This window comes from Jaculus jaculus, chromosome 10 (genome assembly GCF_020740685.1).
Source record: "Jaculus jaculus isolate mJacJac1 chromosome 10, mJacJac1.mat.Y.cur, whole genome shotgun sequence".
NCBI classification, from domain to species: domain Eukaryota; kingdom Metazoa; phylum Chordata; class Mammalia; order Rodentia; family Dipodidae; genus Jaculus; species Jaculus jaculus.
The window spans coordinates 22,814,709-22,839,358 of NC_059111.1; the positions used below are offsets into that span (position 1 = coordinate 22,814,709).

Genomic DNA, 24,650 nt, shown 5'->3' on the forward strand with positions numbered 1-24,650 from the left:
CCTGCTCTCTAGGCCTTAGGGGATGTGTGGCCCCCACCCCCATCTCAGTGGGTCTAGGCTGGTGTAGGATTTCTGGCAGGCCAAGGAAAGAGGAGGGAAGCTGGGAGTGGTGGCGCACGCCTTTAATCCCAGCACTCAGGAGGCAGAGGTGGGAGGATTGCCATGAGTTCGAGGCCACCCTGAGACTACATAGTGAATTCCAGAAGTGAGACCCTACCTTGAAAAACCCAAAGAAACCTCCCCCACCCCCCCAAAAAAGAAAGAGGAGGGAGCTTCCCTTGGCATGGGGCCTGTTAGTTTCCCAGTCCTAGCAGAGTCACTGTGAGGCACCTTTCATTTCATTTCATTTTATTTTACTTTTTTAAATTTAATGAAGAAAAAGAAAGAGGGGGAGAGAGAGATCGGGCGCCGCAGAGCCTCCAGCCACTGCAAACGAACTCCAGGTGCATGCGCCCCCTTGTGCATCTGGCTAACGTGGGTCCTGGGGAATCGAACCGGGATTTGCAGGCAAATGCCTTCACTGCTGAGCCATCCCTCCAGCCCCACCTTTCACTTATTAGCGAGGACACTGATACTCAGAGAAGACACTTTGGGGGCGGGGGCTGGAGCCCCTGTGGGTGTGGCTCCCGAGCTGGGCGGTGTGGGTGCCGGAGGCGAGGCGCGGGGCGAGCGCGCACAGAAGCGATGGCTTTAGCATGCGCGCCGGAGGGGAGCATCTGCGCGCGGGTTTCAGCAGGAAGAGGGTGTGAGGGCTGGCCCTCTGCCTGGGGAACACACACTTTTTCCCTTCCTATCCCCCTGAGGCGCCTTCCGTCAGGCTTGGGTGGAAGAGGGAGGGGTGGAGGGCTGAGGGGAATGCATCTGTGCTGGCCAGCGAGGTGGGGTAGCCTGGACTGTCCCCCAGCATCTGCTGAAGAGGGAGAGGCTGACAAGTACCAGCCAGCCCTGCACCCAGGGGGTGGCGGGGGTGGGGAATGGGGGGGAGGCTGGAGATCTGAAAGGGGTAGGTAGATAAGGGGTCTGGGCTCTCTAGGCAGAGTGGCAAGTTACCCCAGGGGTTACTGCTAAGCTGAGCCCCCTCACAGGGAGAATCCAGGGCCTAGGAACCTGGTATCCATCTCTCAGTCCCCCTTAGTGCCACAGCCATGGTTGGAGGTTGGCACTGGGCTGCTGGGGAGGTGTCTCAGGGATGACTTGCCTGGCAGGCTGGGCTCGGAGAGAGTGAGTGTGTGTGAGCCCAGATGGGAACTAATGACTGCGGGTCTGGACAGTGCCCGTCCTGGAGCTGAAGCCTGGGGGCCTAGCTCGTACAGGAGAAGCTGTGGGCCTTGGAAAAGTCGCTACCCTATCTGACTGACATCTACAGAAGAGGGTGGGATGTCCCATGTCACATGCTGGATCAGGGATCAGCAGGGGCCCCCCCAACACACACGCACCACATACTTTCTCTCCCAGTGACCAGTATCCCACATTCTTTTTTTTTTTTTTTTTCTGGTTCTTCTAGTCCAGGCTGACCTGGAACTCACTATGCAGTCTCAGGGTGACCTCGAACTCTTGGCAATCCTCCTACCTCTGCCCCCCAAGTGCTGGGATTAAAGGCGTGCGTCACCATGCCCAGATTTTTTTTTTTTTTTTCCCTGACGTAGGGTATCACTCTAGCCCAGGTTGACCTGGAATTCACTATGTAGTCTCAGGGTGGTCTCGAACTCACGGTGATCTTCCTACTTCTGCCTCCCAAGTGTTGGGATTAAAGTCTTGTGCCACCATGCCTGGCTGTTTTTCTTTTTAAGTATTTTATTTTTATTTATTTATTTATTTGACAGAGAAACAGGGAGAGAGAGAGAGAATGAGCGTGCCAGGGCCTCCAGCCACTGCAAACGAAGAATTCCAGACGTGTGCGCCCCCTTGTGCATCTGGCTAGCGTGGGTCCTGGGGAATCGAACGTGGGTCCTTTGGCTTTGCAGGCAAACACCTTAACCGCTAAGCCATCCCTCCAGCCCCCCACATTCTTTTTAGCCTCAGTCTTCCCACTCGGGAAAGAAGACCTATAGCTAAGGAGACTGTTCCACACCTGGTCTCGGGCCAGCTATGATCACTACGGCTAGTACACAGGAGTCATTTTTTTGTCTAAAGGAGCCATTTTTTGGCCCAAACAACAAGCCTAGCCAGGGCCTTATTCACCAAGCATGTGTTTTTACCCCACGTGCTGGAAGCTCTCCAGGACAGGATCTGGGGCCTGTCTCCCTGCCTTGCACTTGCACATCCACAAAGCTGGTAGGTGCATTGATGGACGAGGCATCAGCAGTGTGGCAGGTATTTGCAACCTGTGGCCTGTGGGCTGCATGTAGGCCAGGGCAATTATGTATGTGACCCAATACAAGATAGTCAACTTAAAATATTCTGAAAATAAATTTTTTGTGTGTGCAATTTTTTTTGTTTGTTTTTTCATGGCAGGGTCTTACTTTAGCCCAGGCTGACCTGGAACTCACTCTATAGTCCCATGCCGTCTTCAAACTCATGGCGATCCTCCTGCCTCTGCCTCCCGAGTGCTGAGTGCTGGATTTAAGGTATGCGCCACCATGCCAGGCTTTGTAATTATTATTATAATAATTTTTTTTGGAATTTGATTGCACAGTTCTTGAATGAGTGTGAACTTTGTAGGTGACCACATCATGTCACAACGACAGAGGTTGGACATGCCTAACAGGGGGATCAAATGATCAAATGGAGGTACTTGGCAGAGCTGTCTCACACAGGCAGAGTAGCAAGCACAAGCCTGGCCAGCGCTCACAGGAGGGTGGACAGGAAACCACAGGGTTCCTGCCAGTAGCCGTTGGGCTAACTGAGCCTTCCAGAGACCCCCAGATTGAGGCCTCACCTGAATAGTAGGTGGGCTTGTCTACTGTTGGAATAGGTTCCCAGCAAGGGAAGGACTGTGCCCAGAGCTTTTCTCCTCCAGGCATGACCTCTGCTCAGATGCCTCCTCCCCCGAGTGTGCATGTGTATTCTGTGTCTAGTCCTAAGTTTCCAGGGCCCTGGACCACTGGTAATACCCTTGGACATCTGGGCCAGGAACCCCTACGCCCACCCCTGAGCCCCATTGCAAGCAGGGTCATCTCTCCCCTATCTGCTCACTGACCCAGTGAAGGATCCCTACCATTCAGCCACTGCTAGTTGCAGAGAGATCTGAGCTGTTCTGGTCGCTCCCCTTCCTCCCTCCGCACAGTGATGAACATTCATCTCCCATCCATCTTGCCTCTAAATTCTCCTTCAAATTCATCTCCCTTCCCTGTGTGTCATCCCACAGGGCATATCACCGCCATCCTGTGCCTGGCTTAATGAACTTTCCGCCTCTATTGCTAGTGGCAGCCAGTTAATCTAAACCCTCGTCCTCTTGCTTTGCTGGGAGGCCCTGGGTGACTCCCTGCTTCCCCAGACTCAGGCTCCAGACTCTGAGCATGGTGTGGAAGGTCCTAGGTGACCTTGCTTGTGCCTGGGCAAATGCCCATTCACCTCCTGCAAGTGTGCCATTTGCTTTTGGTTTTGTAAGGTAGGGTCTGCCTCTAGCCCAGGCTGACCTGGAACTCACTATGGAGTCTCAGGCTGGCCTTGAACTCATGGAGATCCTCCTACCTCTGCCTCCCAAGTGCTGGGATTAAAGGTGTGCGTCACCATGTGCATCTAAGACTGTGGCCTTTTCCATCCATACCTAGCCTGTCCCCCATGCCCTGCCTGGCTCCAGCTCGTGTCTCCTTTCTGCCACATTCTTGCAGGAAGAAGTCCTTCTCACCCTTCCTCACAGCCAAGTATGCCTTTCTGCATTTGGGGGCATAAGGACACTCAACTGTGGCCTGGGGGGGTAGTCATGTTCCTGTCACCTCTCTCTACGGACACTGTAAGCTTTGGGGACAAGACCGACCTTGTTTGGTGAAGGAGAGTAGGAGGAAAGGAGTCTAGGAGGGTTTGAAGGGTGGCCACAGGCTTCCTGGTGACCCAGCTGTACAGGGTGGCACGTGGGAGCTTGACCCAGCTCTCTTGTACCCTGCCCCCCTCCTTTCCATCCCTGCTGGTCCTATACGGAGCTAGACACAGTGGCTGAGGAGGGGTGGGGGACGGTCCCAACCAGGGAGGGCTTTTCTTAGCCATGGTGACCCAGTCTGGTGCTTGTTTTTAAAGAAAATAGACTCGGAGCCCCTATTTATAGCTGTAGATGTAGCCACAGATGGAGGCCAGGGTTTGAGGTTGTGCAGGCTCTGGCTCTAGCCGGCTCCGGGAGGGGCTGTTCCCAGGCTTCTCCCTCCCCCAGCCTCCAAGGAAGTGCCTGTGGGATCCTGACGTTCGTTCGTTCGCTGGGACAGGATGTAGCCTGTGCTTTAGGGAAGGGGACGGGAGCCTGGGTGAAAGGGATGGAAAATTTCTCCTGGGATCATGGGTCCCCAGGGCCTAGAGTCCCATGTGGGAATGGGTGGAGGCGGGTCTGTTATGTCTACCGAGGAGACAGAGGAAGGTCTTAAGGTGCCAGCTGTGGAGAAGGGTCTTGAGACTGTGGCTCACACCGGGTATAAAGGATGGCAGAAAGGGCAGGGGCAGATGTGGGGGGGGAAGAGCGGAGACGGAGAGTCAGCCGTGGGGGAGAATAAGATGGAGAGACAGGGATGGGGAAAGAAGAGATGGAGGAGGCAGAGACAGATGAGAGAAATGGAGACGGAGAGCCAGGGGTGGGGATGGTTGAGGTGGAGAGAGAACAATACGGTGAGACCCCGAGAGAACGGCTGCACAGTGGACGGAGAGAGAAGTAGCAGGGAAGCCGGAAGTGGTTGTTTCTTTCTTTTTTTAATTAATTTTTTTAATCTGAGAGCGACAGAGAAAAAGAGAGAGAGAGAGAGAGAGAGAGAGAGAGAGAGAGAGAGGGAGAGTCTCTAGCCACTGCAAACGAACTCCAGATGCGTGCCACCTCTTGCGCATCTGGCTAACGTGGGACCTGGGGAATCGAGCCTCGAACCGGGGTCCTTAGGCTTCACAGACCAGCGCTTAGCCGCTAAGCCATCTCTCCAGCCCAAGCGGTTGTTTCTTTCTACAAGGGAGACTTCAGAGTGTCGTAGGCATGTTGCAGCCCACTCCTAGCCCCTGGCAATCTCAAGGGGCAGCCCCAGGCCTAGTGGAGGCCATGAAACAGTATGAGCAAAGCAGGGCGCTTAGGGCCAGCTCCATCTCCGCCTTGCCAGGGAGGGAGAGCTCCCTAGGCCTGAGAGGTGACCAGCTGGGGCGGTGGCAGGGGCTTCCACCTGCTGCCAGGCGCCCTGCAGGCCCTCTCTTGGTTGTGCTTATTAGGGGCTGTGGACTGGCGGCACCCTGGGCATGTGTCATGGAGCTGTAGCCACAACCGGTGACTCAGATAGTTAAAAAAAGGAACAGCCCCGAGCAGTGACTCAACTGGCTTTGGAGGGGCTGGGTGGGTCTGGCTGGGACAAGATGGGGTGGTCTGAGTTTATTTTTGGCAGGGTGGGGCCAAGCCAGGGGGTAGAAGATGGGAACGGGGGGGGGGGGGAGTTGGGGAGGGTTGAAAAGAGCTCTTATCCCGGGAGAGCCTGAGGGCTCGGTGCCAACTTTGGGAAGTGGTTTCCCAATGCTCGAGAGCTCCCGTTAAGCCCCACGGGAGGCCTGGCCCACCCTGATGAATGGCTCAGAACGAGCAACGGGCTAGAAGCAGAACCCCTCTGAGAGGGACAAGTTCAGGATTTTGCAGTTGACCTACAAGCTGAGCGTCCGTGGAGAGGCCCCACAGCTGGGCCAGGAGCCTCAACTTGTCGCATAGTAAGCCTGGGCTCAGGTGCCTACAGCACCTCCCCTATCCCATGGCTGTCAGTAGTTGAAGGAAGAAGTCCCCCAAATAGGTCCCTATCCTTACTTAGAATGGGCTCAGCTGGCCTACAGATGGGTGGACAGAAGCACATGGACCCCAGATGCCTGGAGATGGAAACTTAGCTGGGCACAGGCGCCCGGATTCTGTTAGCACACATCCGGGGAGCTGGCTGGGTCCTTGCCCATTGCTGTGAGGCACCCACACAGTGGCCTCTCAACTTGCAGGCCAAGGCTTTGGCCAGCCTTTTATCCAGAGGGCCCTTCCAGGTATCACTGGGCCATGCTGGAGACCCTCTTCCCTCACCTCCCCAACTCCGAACTCACACATACACAGACCTCCTATGGCATCGTCACCCCACGAGACCCCATTACCTCCCTTGGCCTGGACTTCTGCGCCTCATGATGCAGCCACTGTTGCAGGTCATGAATGGTGGTAAAGCTTTCGTGGTGCTCTGGCCAATGAGCCCTCTCATGTCCGGGTCACTGGACCCTGGCCAGCGTATGGGTATGTATGAAGAGGGCCCTACAGGGTTGGCAGAGGGCAGGAAAAAGATGGGCTTCTAAGCCCATAAGCAATGCTGGTGCCCATTCTCTTCTCTCTGCCCACCCGCTCTGGGGACAGGGTCTGAGTGCCACTTGGTCATCTACTCAACATCCTCTTCCTGTGCTGGAGCTCCGTGTGCCCCATGCAGGGTTGTGAGGTCTTGGGGAATAGGTTCTGGGCGTGCAGGAAGGCCTGTCTGCTTCTGTCAGCGGGAGAGGTGGGGCCTCAACCCTCTGAGGGACGGATGCAGAACCTGACCTCTACTTTTTTACTGGGGGGCAGAAATTGGCTTATACTATGCTGAGGAACCCACATCATTTGGTCCCACACAGACTCTCTCACAAGGCCGCCTCATCCAAGCCTTCACCTGTTGAACCTCTCTTAAAGGTTCCTGACAAGGGGAGCTGGAGAGATGGCTCAGCGGTTAAGGCGTTTGCCTGCAAAGCCTAATGAACCAGGTTCGATTCCCCAGCACCCATGTAAAGCCAGATGCACAAAGTGGTGCATGAGTCTGGAGTTTGTAGCAGCTAGAGACCCTGGTGCACCCATTCTTTCTCTCCCTGTCTCTCTCTGCTTGCAAGTAAGTAAACAAAAATTAAACAAAATTCGGTTCTCTAAAGGCGTCTGACAGGAATTATGTGTACATTGCTGGGTCACCCGGCTCAGGTACAGGACAGGGGGAATGAACAGCAGCAGCCTCACACACAGGTACTTGAAGGGCATTTATTCTAAGCTACTACCTGGTTTCATCCTCAACACATGTAAGAGGGAGGAATTATCTATTCCCATTTTAGAGAGGGGAAAGCTGAGGCTATGAGAAGCCTGGTCACTCGCTCAAAGTCACACACACACAGAGTGGTAGGTTCGAATCTAATCTGGAAGGAGCACTCCAACCCCATGTTTCAGCAAGAGCCTCTAACCACTGAGCCTTTCCTCAGCCCTAACACCACGTTCATAACCACTCTGGGCCTGGCTTCCTGCCTTCCCATAAGATCCCCAAGGAGCTGGGAGCTCAGAGTGAGAGAGTGGGACTGAGTCAGGATGAGGGTGGGAGGGAAGCTCACCTGTACCTCAGAGACTCCCCAAAACTAAAGGGAGTGTGTGTGAGAGAGAGAGAGAAAGAGAGAGAGAGAGAGAGAGCATGCAAGAGAGAGCCAGGTGTGGTTAATCCCAGCATTTGGGAGTTGGGAGGCAGAGGTAGGAGGATCGACTTGACCACCCTGAGACTCCATAGTGAATTCCAGGTCAGCCTGGGCTAGAGTGAGGCCCTACCTTGAAAAACCAAAAAGGGAGAGAGAGAGAGACAGGGAGAGAGACGGAGAACATGAGAGAGAGCTGCAGAAAGAGACAGAGACGGGAAACAGACAGAGACAAAGAGACAGACACAGACAGAGCCTGGCCTGCCTGATCTCCAACGCAGGAGAGCGGCCCGCACAAGTGAAGGGGGCAGGGAGGAGCTGCAGCCGTGGGAATCAGCGTCCTGGGCCCACTGATATTTATAGCTGCCCCCTCCTGAAATGTGGGCGGGAAAGGGGCTGCTCTTAGGTGGGAACGGAAGTTGGTTTTCTCTCCCCAGTCTCCTCTGTGTCCCCGGGGAGCAGACTGGCCCAGACAGCGGCTTTGCTCTGGCCAGGGGGTGTGTCCTGACTTGGGGGGGGGTTCCCCAGGGCTGCTGGCTGGAGAACTGGACATTGTCCTTGCCGTAGCCCCCTGAACAACGCTGTTGTGCATCCTGCACACTCATGTATGCACCCCTGCTGATTTTCTGTTTTTATTTATTCATTTATTTTTTTTTGAGGTAGGGTCTCACTCTAGCTCAGGCTGACCTGGAATTCACTATGTAGTCTCAGGGTGACTTCGAACTCACGGTGATCCTCCTACCTCTGCCTCCTGAGTGCTGGGATTAAAGGTGTGTGCCACCATGCCCAGCCCTTATCTACTTATTTTTAAAATACCTGATTTTATTTATTTATTGGAGAGAGAGAGAGAGAGAAAGAGAGTGAAGCAGATAGAAGCAATGGGTGTACCAGGGCTTCCAGCCACTGCAAAGGAACTCCAGACGCATGTGCCACCTTGTGCATCTGGCTTACGTGGGGACTGAGGAATTGAACCTGTGTCCTTAGGTTTCACAGGCAAGCACCTTAACTGCTAAACTATCTCCCTAGCCCCTGTTGTTATTTTATTTATTTATTTATTTATTTTTTTTTGTTTATCGAGGTAGGGTCTCACTCTGGTCCAGGCTGACCTGGAATTAACTCTGTAGTCTCAGGGTGGCCTTGAACTCACGGCGATCCTCCTACCTCTGTCTCCCGAGTGCTAGGATTAAAGGCGTGTGCCACCATGCCCGGCCTCCCTGTTGTTATTTTTTGAGGCAGAGTCTCACTCTAGTCCAGCTGACCTGGAACTCACTTTGTAGCCCAGGCTGGGCCTTGAACTCATGGTGAGCCTCCTACCTTACTTAGCCTCCTAAATGCTAGGATTAAAAGCTTGAGCCACCATGCCTAGCTCAGAGTGTCTTAATGAAACAGGTCATGGGGCCGGGGCGTGGTGGTGCATACCTTTAAGCCCAGCACTCAGGAGGCAGAGGTAGGAGGATGGCTGTGAGTTCAAGGCCAGCCTGGGCTAGAGTGAAATCCTACCTTGAGAAAACAACAACAACAACAAAAAAAAGAAAGAAAGAAAGAAAGAAAAGAAAAGAAGAAGAAGAAAGGTCATGGGCCTGGGGGCAGAGGACAGGTAGTGTAGGCAATTGCACTAGGGTCTGTGGGAGAGAAGCTGGCCAGGCCATGGATCTCAAAGCCATCAGTAGTTAGGAAGACCTCCCAGGGGCTGAGCCCTAAAGGATGGGGAAGGGAGGGCCAGTTGCAGAACACAAACTGAACAGAGGAGGAAGGGTGATGGGAAAAGTGGACATTTATTTATTTATTTTTTTAAGGTAGGGTCTCACTCTAGCCCAGGCTGACTTGGAACTCATTCTGTAGTCCCAGGCTGGCCTCAAACTCATAGCAATCCTCCTACCTCTCTGCCCCCCGAGTGCTGGGATTAAAGGCGTGTGCCACCACGCTCGGTTCTCTTTATTTATTTATTTATTTATTTGAGAGCGACAGACAGACAGACAAAGAGGCAGCTAGAGAGACAGAATGGGTGCTCCAGGGCCTCCAACCACTGCAAACGAACTCCAGATGCATGCGCCCCCTTGTGCATCTGCCTCACGTGGGTCCTGGAGAATCGAGCCTCAAATCGGGGTCTTTAGGTTTCATAGGCAAGCACTAACTGCTAAGCCATCTCTCCAGCCCTCTGTTGTTTTTTTTTTTTTAAGCCATAGAATACTCTATTAAAAGTACATCTTTAAAAATATTATTATTTGTGACAGGGTCTTGCTATGTAGCCCAAGCTGGCCATGAACTTTCATTCCTCCTATCTCCTCCTCTCAAACACAGGGATTATAGGCATGTGCCTCCACTTCTGACAAAAAACCACCCTGTATACAAAACCCCATGTATAAACATGTTCAGGGAGCTGTCATGCATGAACGGGTGTGGGGCAGGCATCTCACACTCCAGGCTCTGTCGCCTCTAAAGTGGGCTGGAGTGCGATCCCTGAAGCACCTTGAGTCATGGTCTGAAATTCCTGGCCCAGGGATCTCCTCAGTGGACCAGCCTCCGCCCAGCAAATGCGGTGGGATGTCTGAAAGAACAGATGGGGTGTCCGCTCCCATGGGGCTGCTGGTCCTGTGGACGAGGACACCACCCACACCAAGGAATAAGGACAAAGGGCGGGGAGGCCTGGCCCCCCAATCCATGCAGGAAGTACTTTGTAACTCTGGGCAAGCCAACTCCTATCTCTGATCCCCAGTTTCCCTGTGAGCCACTAGGGGCTGGTTTGGAGCTGGGGGTTTTCTTCAATGAGGACTGGGGGAGGGAGGCAGCCTTAATGGTGAACCAGGACCCTTGAGCCAAAGCAAGCAAGCAAACGCACACTCACACTCACACACACCGAAACATCCACACACGAGAGGCACGGCTGGCAGCCTGGCTAATGCACACCAGAGTTGGCAGAGCTTGGCTCCTCCGCAGGCTGCAAGCTGGCCGGCGTGGGTAGGTGCTGGGCAGGAAGGGACGGTCAACAAGACAGGCACTGTCCCTGGCCAGGCCACCCACATCATCTCCAGAACACGGCTGAGCTCTGCCACCAAGCCACCTTGATAGCAGCCCTAGGCTACATCTGGAATCAGAGACAAAAACATACCTTCATTCGCTGCTGAAGCTGGGAGACGGGGTGATGGGGGAGGGGGCTTTTAAAGGAGGATTTGCTTCTGCTGAGAGGTGGGGGGCTTCGAGAGGTGGGAACACTTGCTGGAGAGGCAGGAATGGAGTCTGAACTGCTTGGGGAGATGTAGCCCTCCATGGGATGCCCGGGCCACTAGTGGGTACCCCCAGCTGGTCTGACCCGGTAAGACCCGCTATTTGGGGTGCTTGAGAATGCCATAGCTTATGTGTCTACAGTCTCTGCTTCTCTCTGAGCTGTTTCGCCCTTTATAAAATGGGTATGTGGGACTGGGGACATGACTCAGTGGTTAAAGGCACTTGCTTGCAAAGCTGGTGGGCCTGGGTTCAATTCCCCAGTGCCCATGTAAAGCCAGATACACCAAGTGGCACATGTATCTAGATAGAGTAGGTTTGCAGTGACAGGAGGCTCTGGAGCACCCATTCTCATACATTCTGTCTCTCAAAAAAAAAATATTTTTTTAAGAAATGGGAAGCCAGGAGTGGTGGCTCATGCCTTTAATTCCAGCACTCAGGAGGCAGAGGTAGGAGGATCGCTGTGAGTTCGAGGCCACCCTGAGACTACAGAGTGAATTCCAGGTCAGCCGGGGTAACAGTGAGACCCCGACCTTGAATAAGGAAGGAAGAAAGAGGTGGGAATGTTTCTGTCTCAGCTGCAGGCTACAAGCCAGAGTGCCCGCGCCCACCGGGGCTGATTCTGGATGTGAAAGCTCAGTCGTAGTGATGAGCCGGCTCTGATCCCTCCCTGTCAGGGAGGTTTGGATTGTCCCGAAGCAGAAAGCTAGAAACCCCTGTCCTAGAGAGACACCAAGTACAAAACTTGATGTCAGGCTGGAGAGATGGCTTAGCAATTAAGGCACTTGCCTGTGAAGCCTAGAGACCTAGGTTCGATTCCCCAGTACCCACATAAAGCCAGATGACAAGTGTCTGGAGTTCGATTGCAGTGGCTGAGGCCCTGGCGCATCAATTATCTTCCTCTTTCCCTATCTCTCTCTCTCTCTTAAAAAAAAATAGTACTTGAGTCTCTGTAGTTCATTTGCAGTGACTGAGGCCCTGACGTGCTCATTTCTCTCTCTCACTCTGCTTTTTTTTCTCTCTCAAATCAATGAAGTATAGCAAAATAAAAAATTAAAAAATTAAAAAAAAACACCTATTAAGCTGGACATGGTGGCACATGCCTTTAATCCCAGCACTCGGGAGGCAGAGGTAGGAGGATCACCATGTGTTAGAGTGAATTCCAGGTCAGCCTGCGCTAGAGTGAGACTCTACCTCGAAAAAAACAAAACAAAACAAAACAAAAAACCCAAACACCCACCTATTGATGTAAATTCAGTTCAGTCCAAGATTATTCACATGCTTGGGACCCATGTAACATTGTGTCCAAACCCTCATTCCACGTGTACCTGGAGGAAAGTGTTACCTCTAGAAGACTTTACAAAGCTGGCATGGGGCAGAGGGTACGCTGGAGGCAAGAGGACCTGGCAAGGAGTTGGCCCAGGGAGGTAGCGGAGGACAAGGGGCCTGCAGCCCTGTGATCATTTGCTCCTGATCCTGGACAGAAGGACCCAGCTCTGGCCAGCGCTCCTTCCCCGTCCTGTGCGCTCTCTCCCCAAATCACACCTGGCCCAGGTCTGTCAGGAAGGGGGTTGGAGATGAGGCAGCCACTGCGGGCTCCCTGGCCCTTGCTGCTTGTCTTGGGGGTCCATGAAAGCAGCTTCGTGTGTGTACCCCATTTGTGTGGATCAGTGGGGGAGCATGGAGATTTCCAAGTCCCCTTTCCCTACCCCCCTCCTGGGCAGAGCGCCCAGTTCTCAAACACAGCCTATACACTTCCTCTGTGAGCTGCTCCCCTCCAGTTCGGCAGGGAGCAGCCTGGCCCACCTGGTGCGGCTCTCCCTCCCCATCCCCGCCCCCCAGCAGAACTAAAAGGCCCTTCTTGTCCTGCCTGGGCAAACGGGCGGACGTTGGGAGGGGCGACTGAGTTATACTTGGTTCTGGTACAGCTTTTCTAGAATCTGGGTGGGCTGGGCTCAGGCTCTGGCCTCTGCCCTGTTTCAGAGCTCTGGGGCAGCATGGGCAGTGCACCCACCAGGCTCATCTGTCCTCAGTATCACTGGCTCCCCCTACATCCCCGGGGGGGGGGGGGCATGTCATCCTCAGAGGCAGCGGAATCGAATTGGGTTCCATGTCTTGCACCTGCCTTTGTATTGTCTGACTCACTCCATCTTATTCAGGGCCCTATCCGGATAACCCCTGAAGGCCTCCGTGTCAGGCACACCATATGGGATCCACCTCGATCCCTCACAATCTACCTTTCACAGTTAGTGAGGCCAGGGCCAGGCAAGAAGCACAGGGCTTGCATGGTCTGCACACGCCTGACCCCTCCAGGTTTACATTCATGCCTTCCTGCACTGAATGCCATGTCTTTTCTCTTCTGTCTGTCCCTCTGCAGTCCTGTCCCTCTGCTGTGGGCCTCCCGTAGGGCTGAGAAGGAGCAGGAAACCTTGCTTCTCATTCAGTGAAGCAGGGCTGGGGATCCTCCCCGAAGGCACTGGGTGGTACTCAGACACGTTACTTCCTTTCTAGAGACTCAGTTTCCCTATCTGTACAGTTGGGAGGTTGGCCCAGAGGGTTTCCAAAAACACGTGACTGTTAGGATCTGTGACCTAGATGTTCAGGAATGCTGATAGGTGCAGGGGAGCTTCCTACTGTGCCTCACACTGGGGCATGAGAACTTGGGGAGCCTCTCTAGAGAGGCAGAGTAAGGCTTTTCTCCAAGTAGGGGCAGGTGGTTGAGCCAGCATGGGGATGTCACCTCTTCTTCATGCTTAAATCCTTCCTGAAGACCAGGGTGGGCTTAACATTACAAAACCCAGTGGGCACCACAATGGTTCTTGCCCTACACCCACACTGGCTCCCATTGCAAACAGTGTCCAGGCTGTGGGATTCATTTTGCCATTTAAGGTTTCAGTGTCCCAGCCCAAAAGACTCTTCCTGTCCTGTGCTCAAAATATGCCTTCCAGCCAGGCTGCCGACCTTCCTATTTCAACCCCCTGTTACGCCCGCCTCAGTACCCACGCCTGGGCTGAGAGTAAGCCTGCAGAACTAACTTCCTTCCCAACTTCCAAGGTTTGGTAAAGACCATCTCTGTCCCACCCAGCTTCTGCCCACATTTCACCTGGACTTTGTGTACATAACTAACAATTTCTCGTTGAGTTTTAATCTTCTTTTCTCTCTCCTGAATGAGTCCAAGTTCACTCTATTCACCCCTCTTTTCTTTTTTCTCTTTCTTCTTCTCTTCCTCTTTCCCTTCCTTCCATCCCCTCCCTCCCTCCTAACTTTCTTCTCCTTTTCTCCTTTCCCTTCTTCCCAAATTTCTTTCTTTCTTTTCTTTTTTTTTTTGGGTGGGGGGGGTTGAGGTAGGGTCTCATACTAGCCCAGGCTGACCTGGAATTCACTACGCAGTCTCAGGGTGGCCTCGAACTCATGGTGATCCTCCTACCTCTGCCTCCCAAGTGCTGGGATGAAAGGCATGAGCCACCATGCCTGGCTCCCTCCCTTCCTTCCTTCCCTCCGTCTCTCCTCCCTCCCTCCTTCCCTTCCTTCTTTTCTTGCTGCCCAGGCTGGGTTTGAATCCTCTAGCCTCTTGCTGCAGCCTCCAGCGTGCACCCCCACATCTAGCTTCAGCATATGTGAGCACACAATGGCTCATGTTGTCAGCGCTAAGAGTGTATCTGAGATTGACTCTCAGTTGAAGCCTACGGAGGGCCGTGTCCCTACTGGGGGTCTTCTCTCAGCTGGAGGTCTGGGAGCTAGGTGAGCCGAACTCCCGCCTCGCTCAGGTATTGCCTTTCGGATCGCATCTCCGAGGTCTTCCTCATAGCCAGGCCCCGAGATCCCAGGGCAGTGGGTCCCTGCAGCAGGAATCCAGCCCTGACTCACCTCAGTGCAGGGGTCCCCGCCTGCCTGCCTGCCTTTCTTTAGCTCCAGCTTCCCCATCTGATGGGGAGAAGGGTGTGGCCTGGGCCCCTAGAAGGCAGACTTCAGGCTCTTGCTCTGCTCCAAGTTGCTCTTGGAAATGGTCCTGAAAGATGTAGGCTGAAGCCCTGAATCACGCATGGGTAGTAATGACTGATGGGCCCCGAGGCCACAGATCTTATGGCATAACTAGACCATGCCTCCACTAGAGGAAGAATGCTGTAATAGCTGGCCCTGTGACAGGAGGGGATTCGGGCTAGCACCTCTCAGAAGGCGTCCTTTCATTCAGTCCGGGTTTGGGGACAAGCACCAGGGCTAGGGACAGAGAGGTGTGGCAGGGCTGTGAGAAGAATATCTGAGGGGTGCTAGCTCTGCCTCTGGAGCCTGACCAGTGGGTGGTCCCGTCTGTTGCCAACAGGTCCTCTCAGAGATAGGAAAGAAGGTAGTGGAGGGGTGGAGGTAGTGGCCTAGCTAGCCAGATCCCCCTGGGGATCAAGGGGAAGAGAGCCGAGCTAAGAGGCTGACGCCAGGTCAGAGGCAGCTGGCCGGGTAAGGTGCTCAGGGCGCCGGCAGGGTGGGGCACACCCCTATTCCTGGCTCAGGCTATGTGAGGCCAAGGTGCCCACTTCTCACTGTCACTGGGTGCCCTCGGGGTATTAACGTGGCCACCCCAAGTCTCTTTGACAAAGAGACTGGACTCCACTGGACCCAGTGGTGCCTTGGAGGGCAATCTGGGAGGGCAGAGCCACACCCTAGGCAATCTGACTCCAGGGTCACCAGAGTCCCCCCCATAAAGCGATCAGTACTTTTGCTCTGGTCTCCAGAGTCCCCCCCCCCCACACCCAACCACCACATTAATGCTTTTTCTCTGGAGGTCCCTGTCCACTCCAGTGCAGAGTCCTTACTTAGCCTGGGGTATATAAGTCCAGCCCCCCCTCCCCACCCAACCCCCCGCCGCCCTGGACTTCTAATCTGGAGTCTTCTTTACGAGGAACCCCTCCTAGGTTTCCCCCAGGCTGGATTGGGGCCGTGGGTGGGGGGCGGTCTCAGGCCCCTTACTCACCCGGAGTTGTAGGTCTGGCCAACAGAGTCAAGGTCAGCGCCAGGGCCAGGGCCGGGGCCGGGGCCGGGGCCGGGGAGGGGGCTGCGGGCCGGAGCCGCGGCCCGGGGCGCATCGCGGCGGGGCGGACTTGGGAGGAGCGGGAAGAGCGCGGGCTTCGCGGCTGCCAGCGAGCGGAGCGGAGCGGAGCGGAGGGAGCCGAGCTCGGCGCGGCCGGGGCTGGGGCTCTTAACTCCAGGGGCGGGGCGGGCGCCGGCCCGCGCGCTCGGGTTTCGGGGCGGGCGGGCGGGGGCTCCCTCCGTTTGCCCCCACCTCCACGCTTCTTAAAGGGCCCGTGTTGGGGACTCCTCCACCGGGGCAGGGGTGAGGGGGGGGGACCCTTTCTGCTACGTCAGACTCAAGCCTCACCCTGGAGATTTGGGACAAAAGCCCCTGAAGGGTCCAGACCCCTCTAGGACCCTTGGAGAGCCTCCCTAGGAGGAGGCAGGAGCTGGGGAAGCCCACCCTCCCCCACCCGCGCACCCCGCAACTTTCTGCCTTTGCAAGGTCGGGGGGGGGGGGGCCCGCTGCACACACACTCCAGGCTTAGTCGCCCACCAGTTGCAGAGGGCCAGTTTGCTCCCAGGTCTCAGCGTGTCACCAACAGAGAAGCACTTCGTGGGAGAGTCCTGGGGGCTCTGGCCACTAACAGGTCACCTTGACCTCTTCTGCCCCAAATGGCTTTCATTTCCCTGGGGGGGGGGGGCGCTGCAAAGGAGAGAGGTGTCTCGCACTGGGTAGATGTCCGCTCAGTCTATGAAATCATTAGCCTCAAAATAACCCTGCAAGGTGGGTGGGGAGGTAGGACCCTGGCCATTCCCTGGCTAGGAACCCCGGGCCTCCTGATCTCGGAATTCCCATGTTCCCGCTGCCTCCTGGAAATCTGGCCCTGGATTTAGCTCGTACCTAACAACTTCAGGCTGGGGCCTTCTCCTCCTGGCTACCTCCCAGGCAAAGAAAAACTGGCTGCCTAGTCCTAACCAGGAGCTAGAGAAAGCACAGCATTACTCTGGTGCCTCTAGACTCTAGCCTGGGTGCTCCATCGACTGAGAGCTCCCTTTTCTCCCTTCCCCCTCACCCCGCACCCCACCTTACACCTGTCTTCCCAGTCCTTGACCAGTGACAGGCCCGCCAAGCGAACATGCATTTCAAAAGAATGGAGCCCTACTTTGCGGATGGAGAAACTGCAGCTGAGAGAGATTAAAAGGCTTGAGCCAAATCTTTGAGCTGAAGCCCAATAGTGCTGTTACTGCCACAGCGGGGGGTGACAGTGACGGGTCACTGAAGGGTTGTCAGTATGACTACCGCTCTTGGATCTGGAGACCCGGGCTCACGTCTTCGCTCTCCTTGGCTGTCTGACCTCAAACAAGTCCTTTCACCTACCTGTGTCTTCGTTTATAAGGTGGGCTTGGTGGTACACGCCTTTAATCCCAGCAGAGACCAAGCTGAGACTACAGAGTTAGTTATAATTCATTCTGAGCAAGAGTGAGACCCTACCAAAAAAAAAAAAAAAAAGAAGTCTACGTTTTTTTTTTTTTTTTTTTTTTTTTTTTTTTCCTGAGGTAGAGTCTCTCTCTACTTAGGCTAACTTGGAACTCACTATATAGTTTCAGGCTGCCCTTGAACTCACAGCTATCCTCCTACCTCTGCCTCCAGAGTACTGGAGGGGTTAAGTGTTGTAATGTACTTCAAGTGCCTGGCACACAGTAGGTGCTCAATAAACAGTTGCTCTTTCTCCTTCTTCCCATCATTCTACACACATCCCACTGCTTCACAGTTCGCATACAATTTACACACATCCTCTCCCTTGATGGAATGTCAGTTATGATCCTCGAACTTCCCTTTCAAGAGGCAGTCCTATCCCACGGGTGTTTTAATAAATGCCGGCTGGGATTGACTAAGAAGCTGTTTATAGAGGGCGTGATGGTGCACACCTTTAATTCGAGCACTTGGGAGGCTGAGGTAGGACAAGGCCAGCCTGGACTACAGAGTAAATTCCAGGTCAGTTTGGGCTACACTTTGAAACCCTACTTTGAAAAAAAAAAAGTCATTTATTGAGCTGGAGAGATAGCTTAGCAGTTAAGGAGCCAGTTTTGATTCTGCAGCACCCACGTAAAGCCAGATGCAAAAAGTGGCACATGCATCTGGAGTTCATTTGCAGTGGCTACAGGCACTGGCATGCCCATTCTCTGTCTTTCTCCTTGCAAATAAATAAAAAAAATATTTAAAACTCATTTATTGATATTTTGCCGAGAGCTTAAGAACTTCTATCTAGGCACCTTACAAAGCCTGGGGCAGGGACTATGCCCAGCTGGCTTCACTGGCCATAAAACTACCGAGTCTACTGTTTTCCTTCTCCTGAGGTCAGCAAGACACTAGGTCCTCCTTAGGGGCTAATTACTAGACAAATATTGGTCCAAGGTAGGGGAGCTGCTGGAAAGGTTGTTTAGAGAAAAAGAACTTTCTTTTTAGGAATGAAATGGAGAGTTTTTTTTTTTTTTTTTAAATTAGAAACTTGGGTGATATCTACAAGACCCATGTCTCCATCTTCCTCCTCCCCTCTTCTCCCATCTTCCCTAGTCCCCACCCACAGATTTATCCTCCACCACCTGGAGTCATTTTTTTTTTTTTCCCCCTGTCTGGGAAGTCTCCAGACAGGGGGCTGCCGCCTACAGCTGAGATTCAAGTCAATATGAGCTCTGAGCTTCTCCAGGCCTTGCTGCTGGCTGGGCAGAGAAACACAGGCCTGGAAAAATAATGGAGCCAGCAGCAAAGCCACGGTGGTTCTCACATCTCTGCTGGGGCTTCCCAGTTTATACAGCATTCACAGGGGAAGGTAGCTCCATAACAGAGCACTTGCCTAGCTTGCACTAAGCATTGGATTAAAAAAAAAAAAAAAAGAAAAAAAAAAAAGAGGTGTGTGTTTGTGGGGGGGGATGTAGCTCAGTTGTTAGAGATCTTGTCTAACATGCACACAGCCTGCTCCTAAGCATCCCATAAAGTGGATAATTTGGTGGTGTGCACCTGTAATCCCAGCACTCAAGAAGCGGAGGCAGGAGGATCAGAAGTTTAAAGCCAGCCTGAGCTACATAAGACTGTGTCTCAAAACAAAACACAAGAGACAACCCCCCCAAAAAAGGAGGGGGGATGGAGAGGTGGCTTTGCAGTTAAGGTGCTTGTCTGTGAAGCCTAAGGACCTGGGTTTGATTCCCCAGTACCCACATAAGCCAGATACACGAGATGGCACATGCATCTGCGCTTTGGGCTCTGGCACACCCATTCCCTCTCTCCCTCTCTCTGTCTTTCTCTCTCAAATAAAATATTTTTAGAAAACGAAAAAAGAAGAACCCATTCTCTGTCTTTCTCAAATAAATAGATAAAATATTAAAAACATAAAAAAAATTAAGGGTTGGAGAGATGGCTTAATAGCAAAGATGCTTGCTTGCAAAGCGTAAGGACCCAGGTTTGATTCCCCAGTACTCACGTAATCCAGATGCACAAGATGGCACATGCATCTAGAGTTCATCTGCAGTGCCTAGAGGCCCTGGCATGCCCGCTGTCTATCTGCCTCTCTCAAGTAAATAAATAAATAAAATATAAAAAATGTATTAAAGAATAAGAAAAGAGTGCATTTCGGGTCTTGATGTATGGAAGAAATTCCTCAAAGGGCCAAATTAGGGAGTTAGGGAGATGGCTCGGGGATTAATTTGCTTGTCTGAAAAACCCAACAACCCAGGTTTGGTTCCCCAGAACCCACATAAAGGCAGATGCACAAAGTGGTGCATACATCTGGAGTTTGTTTGCAGTGGCTAGAGGTCCTGGTGTGCCCATTCTCTCTCTCTCCTTCTCCCCCCCCCCCTTTGCTTGCAAGTAAATAAATAAAATATTAATTTTTTTTAAGAAACCAAATTAGGATGTCACAAAATGCTATTTTTAAAAAATTTCATATGATGAAATTTGAACTAAGAGATTAGTTTCTTATTGGCATTAACAGAACATGCATGAATGTTGCCGCTCCAAGAAAGGGGAGGAGCAGACAAACATGAATGCTTGAGTTCAGATTCCCCATAACCCATGTAAAAGCCAGATGCTGTGGAAGAGTTGTAACTTCAGCGCACCTACAGTGAGATTGGAGGTAGACACCGCAGAACTTTCTGGAAGCTCATGACCAGTTAGCCTGTTGAATGTTGTGGCAACTATAGACATTGCTTCAAACAAGGTGGAAAGTGACTACATATACATGATGGTGCCCTCTGACCTCCTTTCTCTCTCTCTCTGTTTCTTTCTCACTTATACACACACACACACACACACACACACACACACACACACGAGCTGGGAATGTACTTCATTTGGAAGAGTGCATGCCTAACATCCCTGATACCACATAAACCAGGTGTGGTAGTGCATGCCTATAATTCCAGCCCTCAGGAGAATCAGAAGAATCAGAAGTTCAAGTCATCTTTAGCTACAAATTGAATTTGAGGCCAGCCAGGGATACATGAAACCCTGCTGGAGAGAGAGAGCGAGAAAAAGGAGAGAGAAGACAGAGGAAAGAGAAAGAGAAGAGAGAGGAGAGAAGAGAGAAAGGAGAAGAGAGAATAATAAAAATAAAAAAAAATTCAACTGGGTTCTTTTTAAAAAATAATTATATTTTTATTTATTTATTTGAGAGAGAGAAAGGGAGAGAGAGAGAGAGATAATGGGCTCACCAGGGTTTCCAGCCGCTGCAAACGAACTCCAGATGCATGGGCCACCTTGTGCATCTGGTTTACGTGGGTCCTGGGGAATCGAACCAGGGCCCTTTGGCTTTGCAGGCAAGTGCCTTAACCACTAAGCCATCTCTCCAGCCCTCACCTGGGCTCTTGACACCTTGGAAAGCATGAGTGTCGCAAACCCCAATGAGGAAACAGAGGTCTTCAGTGCAAAAGCGTCGCTGGAGCTCTGGCGAGCACAGATTTGGCCTCTGGTCAGCTTGTTGTAACACTGGAGTTGCATCCTGAGTGGTGTGGTGAAAGCTGAGGCCCCATATTGCATTGGAATAACTCCCTGACCTCCCTCTAACTCACTCAGAGCAAGGTCCTTGGGTGGGGGTAGCGAGAGCTCGTAGGTTGTTCCCAGCCCAGCCTCCTGGGCATGCTTGTCCTAGGAACTGATGTGGGCTTCCCTGGCATCCTCAGGGCTGGCTCTTGTCACTCTTCTGCATGCCAACTTTTGCCTTGACTTTCCTTGGCTTCACTTGGCCACACACTCAGGGTGACCATGCCTGACTGTCTCTACCTCCCTGACGCCACACACCCTTCCCCAACACTGGACCTTTCTTTCCAAAGACTCTAGATGCCTGTCCTACCTGGCTGGGGTCAGAAGGTGTAAGTCGATGTCTTCCCTGCTCACTAACCTGTCCTTCCCTAGCAAGACAGAGGACAGGGTGAATGGGGGGGGGGCGGGGGAGAGGGAGGACAAGAGGGTGACTGAGAACACACCCACCCACGAGTGAAAGAGGAATTCTAAATCCTCTGAAGCTCCAATGACCTGGGATGTGTGTAGCCTCAGTTTCTCCAAATGCCCTGGGAGAATGTGACGACAGCCCAGCAACACCCGTTTCTTTTTTCTGCCAAAGTTTAGCCCCATATGTTGATCAGTCACCTCTGGCCTCTCTTACACCCCCCCCCCCCCCCGCTGCTTCTTGGACTAAGGGGGCCCACTGCCGTGGTGGCTGTGGCCCCACCCTTTCCCTCGGCCCCAGTGTTTTGCACCCTGACGGCCTGGACCTCACCCAAGGAGCCTGCGGCCAAAGCCAGCCTGTGGGTTAATGATGTGTGCTTGTGCCCTCGTGGGGTGGTGCTGGGGCTGGGGTGTGCTTGGGTTGCCCGGCCCTGACCTCAGGGAACTGACTCACTGCCACAAAGGACACAGAAGCCAGGCTACCCTGTGCCCAAGGATATGGGCTTTAGGTGATTGGTCCATTGATCCTACAGTCTGCAGGAGACCAGGAGCTCCATACAGAGCCCCAGCCCTAACCTAGGCCTCTGCTAGGAGTGATCTCCCTCCGTCTTCTGGCCCCCCTGGCGCCTGTGGGTCTCCTCCAAGTGCAGGAAGCCAGGCTCAGGCTGGCGGGAGCAGCTAGTCCCAACAATTACACAATTCAGAAGCTGGAAAGTCGTCTTTGCTGCTCCAGGAGTGAGTCTGTGAACTAACGGGAGGCCTTTGGGTGGAGGGGGGGGGTGGCTTGATGGTTTAGCTTTGAGCCCCACCCATGCCTTACTGGGAAGATCGAGGAGGGAGCTGGGCTGGGCAACCCCTCTCAGAGCCTCTGCTCTTCTATGCCACACCATATCCACAAAGGCCTGTGGCTTTGGTGGCTGTGACCAGCTGGTCCCAGCTGACTCCCCCTGGGATATGCTATTTCTAAATATTAGTTCATGCTGTTAACCCTTGCTGTGCTGCCCTGACTCTGGGATATAGAGTGAACAGGCCCCAGCTGGGTGGGAAATCTGCGAGTGTGCTTGTTCAGGGGCTGACGTGGATGGGGTGGGCATGTTGGGGTTGGGGCCTTTCAGGAGGGTGATAAATGCCTGCTTGAGGCTCGCAGTGGGCATTAGGAGATGTGGGTCTGAGCCGGCAGCTGGGCAGGGCAATGGAAAGAATGTGGCTTGAGGAGCCAGGAGTCGGGTCCTGCCAAGCCTTTTCTGTGTGGTCTCAGACAAGTCCTGTCACCTATCTGTGCCTTTTCCCTCACTGGTATCGAGCTATCATGGTGCCCGGCTGACGGCCGCCGATGTAGGTGCTTGGGCTTCATAACCTGTAAAGGGCTATGCTTCGAGGTCATGAAAGGGCACTGCTCTCTTGGGACTCTCGGGAGTCCCTTGGAGGAGAAGTACCTGGAGCAAGCTGGCAAGGCTGCCATTCGTACATTAGCTTGAGGGGTATGCTTTCTGTCCTTGCACACTGAAAAACTGAAGGGGGCCTGGAGAGATGGCTTAGCGGTTAAGTCAGTTGCCTGTGAAACCTAAGGACCCAGGTTCGATCCCCTAGGACCCACATAAGCCAGATGCACAAGGTGGCACATGTGTCTGGAGCGCATTTGCATTGGATAGAGGTCCTGGCCCACTCCTTCTTTCTCTCTCTCTCTCTCTTTGTCTCAAATAAATACAAATAAAATGAAACAGAAAAACTTCATGAAAGCCAGGCTCCAAGAGGCCCTTAGCAGTTCTCACCTGCTATTCACATCCGGGTGGAGTCCCTGCCCTTAATGAATAGGGTTGGTTTATCCAGTGGAGAGGGCAGAGAAGGGATGTGTGACTTCCAAGGCAAGGTCTCAGAAGACCTGAGTGCTCTGGGGTCCACGCTACCAGCTGAGGACAGTTAAGCAGACCGTGGAGGGCCCACGTGTGGAGGAGCCGAGGCCTTTTGCTAACAGCCAGCATCAACTCACTGTGCATGGGCAGGAGCTGTCTTGGGTATTGATCTGTAAGTCACCTCCAAGCATACATTCAGGTGACTGCAGGCCCAACTGACTTATTTAGTTTAAGTAATTTTTTTTTTTATCATGCATGTGTGAGTGTGCATGAGCATGTGTGTGGAGGACAGAGGTGACGTTAGTTGTCTTAACCACTCTCCACTTTTCTTTTCCTTTTTAAATTAAATTTATTAGAGAGAGAGAGAGAGAGAGAGGGGGGGGGAGGGAGAGGGAGAGAAAGAATATATGGGGGAACCAAGGACACTAGCCACTGCAAATGAATTCCAGAAACATGTGCCACTTTTTGCATCTGGCTTTTTTCATGGTCATTAGGCTTTACAGGCAAGCACTTTTTAACTGCTGAGCCATCTCTTGAGCACCCCCACTATTCCTTTCTTTCTTTCCTCCTTCCTTCTTCATTCCTTCCCTCCCTCCTTCTCTTTCTTTCTTTCTTTCTTTCTTTCTTTTTTTTTTTTTTTTTTTGGTTTTTTGAGGTAGGGTCTCACTCTCACCCAGGCTGACCTGGAATTCACTATGTAGTCTCAGGGTGGCCTCGAACTCACAGCGATCCTCCTACCTCTGCCTCCTGAGTGCTGGGATTAAAGGAATTTGAGAGTGACAGAGAGAGAAAGAGGCAGATAGAGAGCAAGAGAGAGAATGGGTGCGCCCGGGCTTCCAGCCGCTGCAAACGAACTCCAGACGCGTGTGCCCCCTTGTGCATCTGGCTAAGTGGGTCCTGGGGAATCGAGCCTCGAACTGAGGTCCTTAGGCTTCACAGGCAAGCACTTAACCGCTACGCCATCTCTCCAGCCCCCCCCTTTTTTTTCTTGAAGTAGGGTTTCACTCTAGCCCAGGTTGACCTGGAATTCACTATGGAGTCTCGTGGTGGCCTCGAACTCTTGGCAATCCTCCTACCTCTGCCTCCAGAGCGCTGGAAGGAAAGGCGGGTGCCACCACACCGTGCTCCACTTAACTTTTCTAGACAGGGCTTCTCAAGGAACCTGGAGACCCTCACAGATTGGACTAGACAAGCTAGCATGCAAGTCCTAGAAGTTCTGCCCCTGTCTCTCCAATGTTGCATTTACATGAATGCTGAAGATCTGAGGTCCTCAGCGCCCACTAAGCCATCTCCTCTCTTGACTGCTACCTCTCACGGACTCTTGAGCCAGAGCCTCCACACAGACAGGTCCTTTCAAGGGCAGTCCAGTGAGCTAGACTGGCCTGTGCCTTGCTGGTACCCAGGAAGGGAGCTCTCTTCTGCTGGAGGAAGTGGCGCATTCCTGATCAACCAGTGGTCCACGGAATTCATTCATTCAACAAATGCCTCCCCTCTTCCTCCCTCCCTCCCTTCTTTTCCCTTCTCTACCTCCCTCCTTCTCTCCTTCCCTCCCACTAGGGATTGAACTCAGCCTCACTTGATGA

At 53.0% G+C, this 24,650-nt stretch overlaps 1 protein-coding gene across 1 annotated transcript in view; it reads right to left on the reverse strand.

The window, feature by feature from the left end:
• Cspg4 (chondroitin sulfate proteoglycan 4) overlaps positions 1-15,860 on the reverse strand; it is a 47,029-nt gene extending 31,169 nt beyond the window's left edge. The window contains exon 1 of the mRNA XM_045161099.1: positions 15,734-15,860. Within this exon, the coding sequence (XP_045017034.1) occupies positions 15,734-15,845 (112 nt within the window). The 5' untranslated portion in view covers positions 15,846-15,860. The remainder of the gene's footprint in view (positions 1-15,733) is intronic.
• Between the last annotated feature and the right edge of the window lie 8,790 nt (positions 15,861-24,650).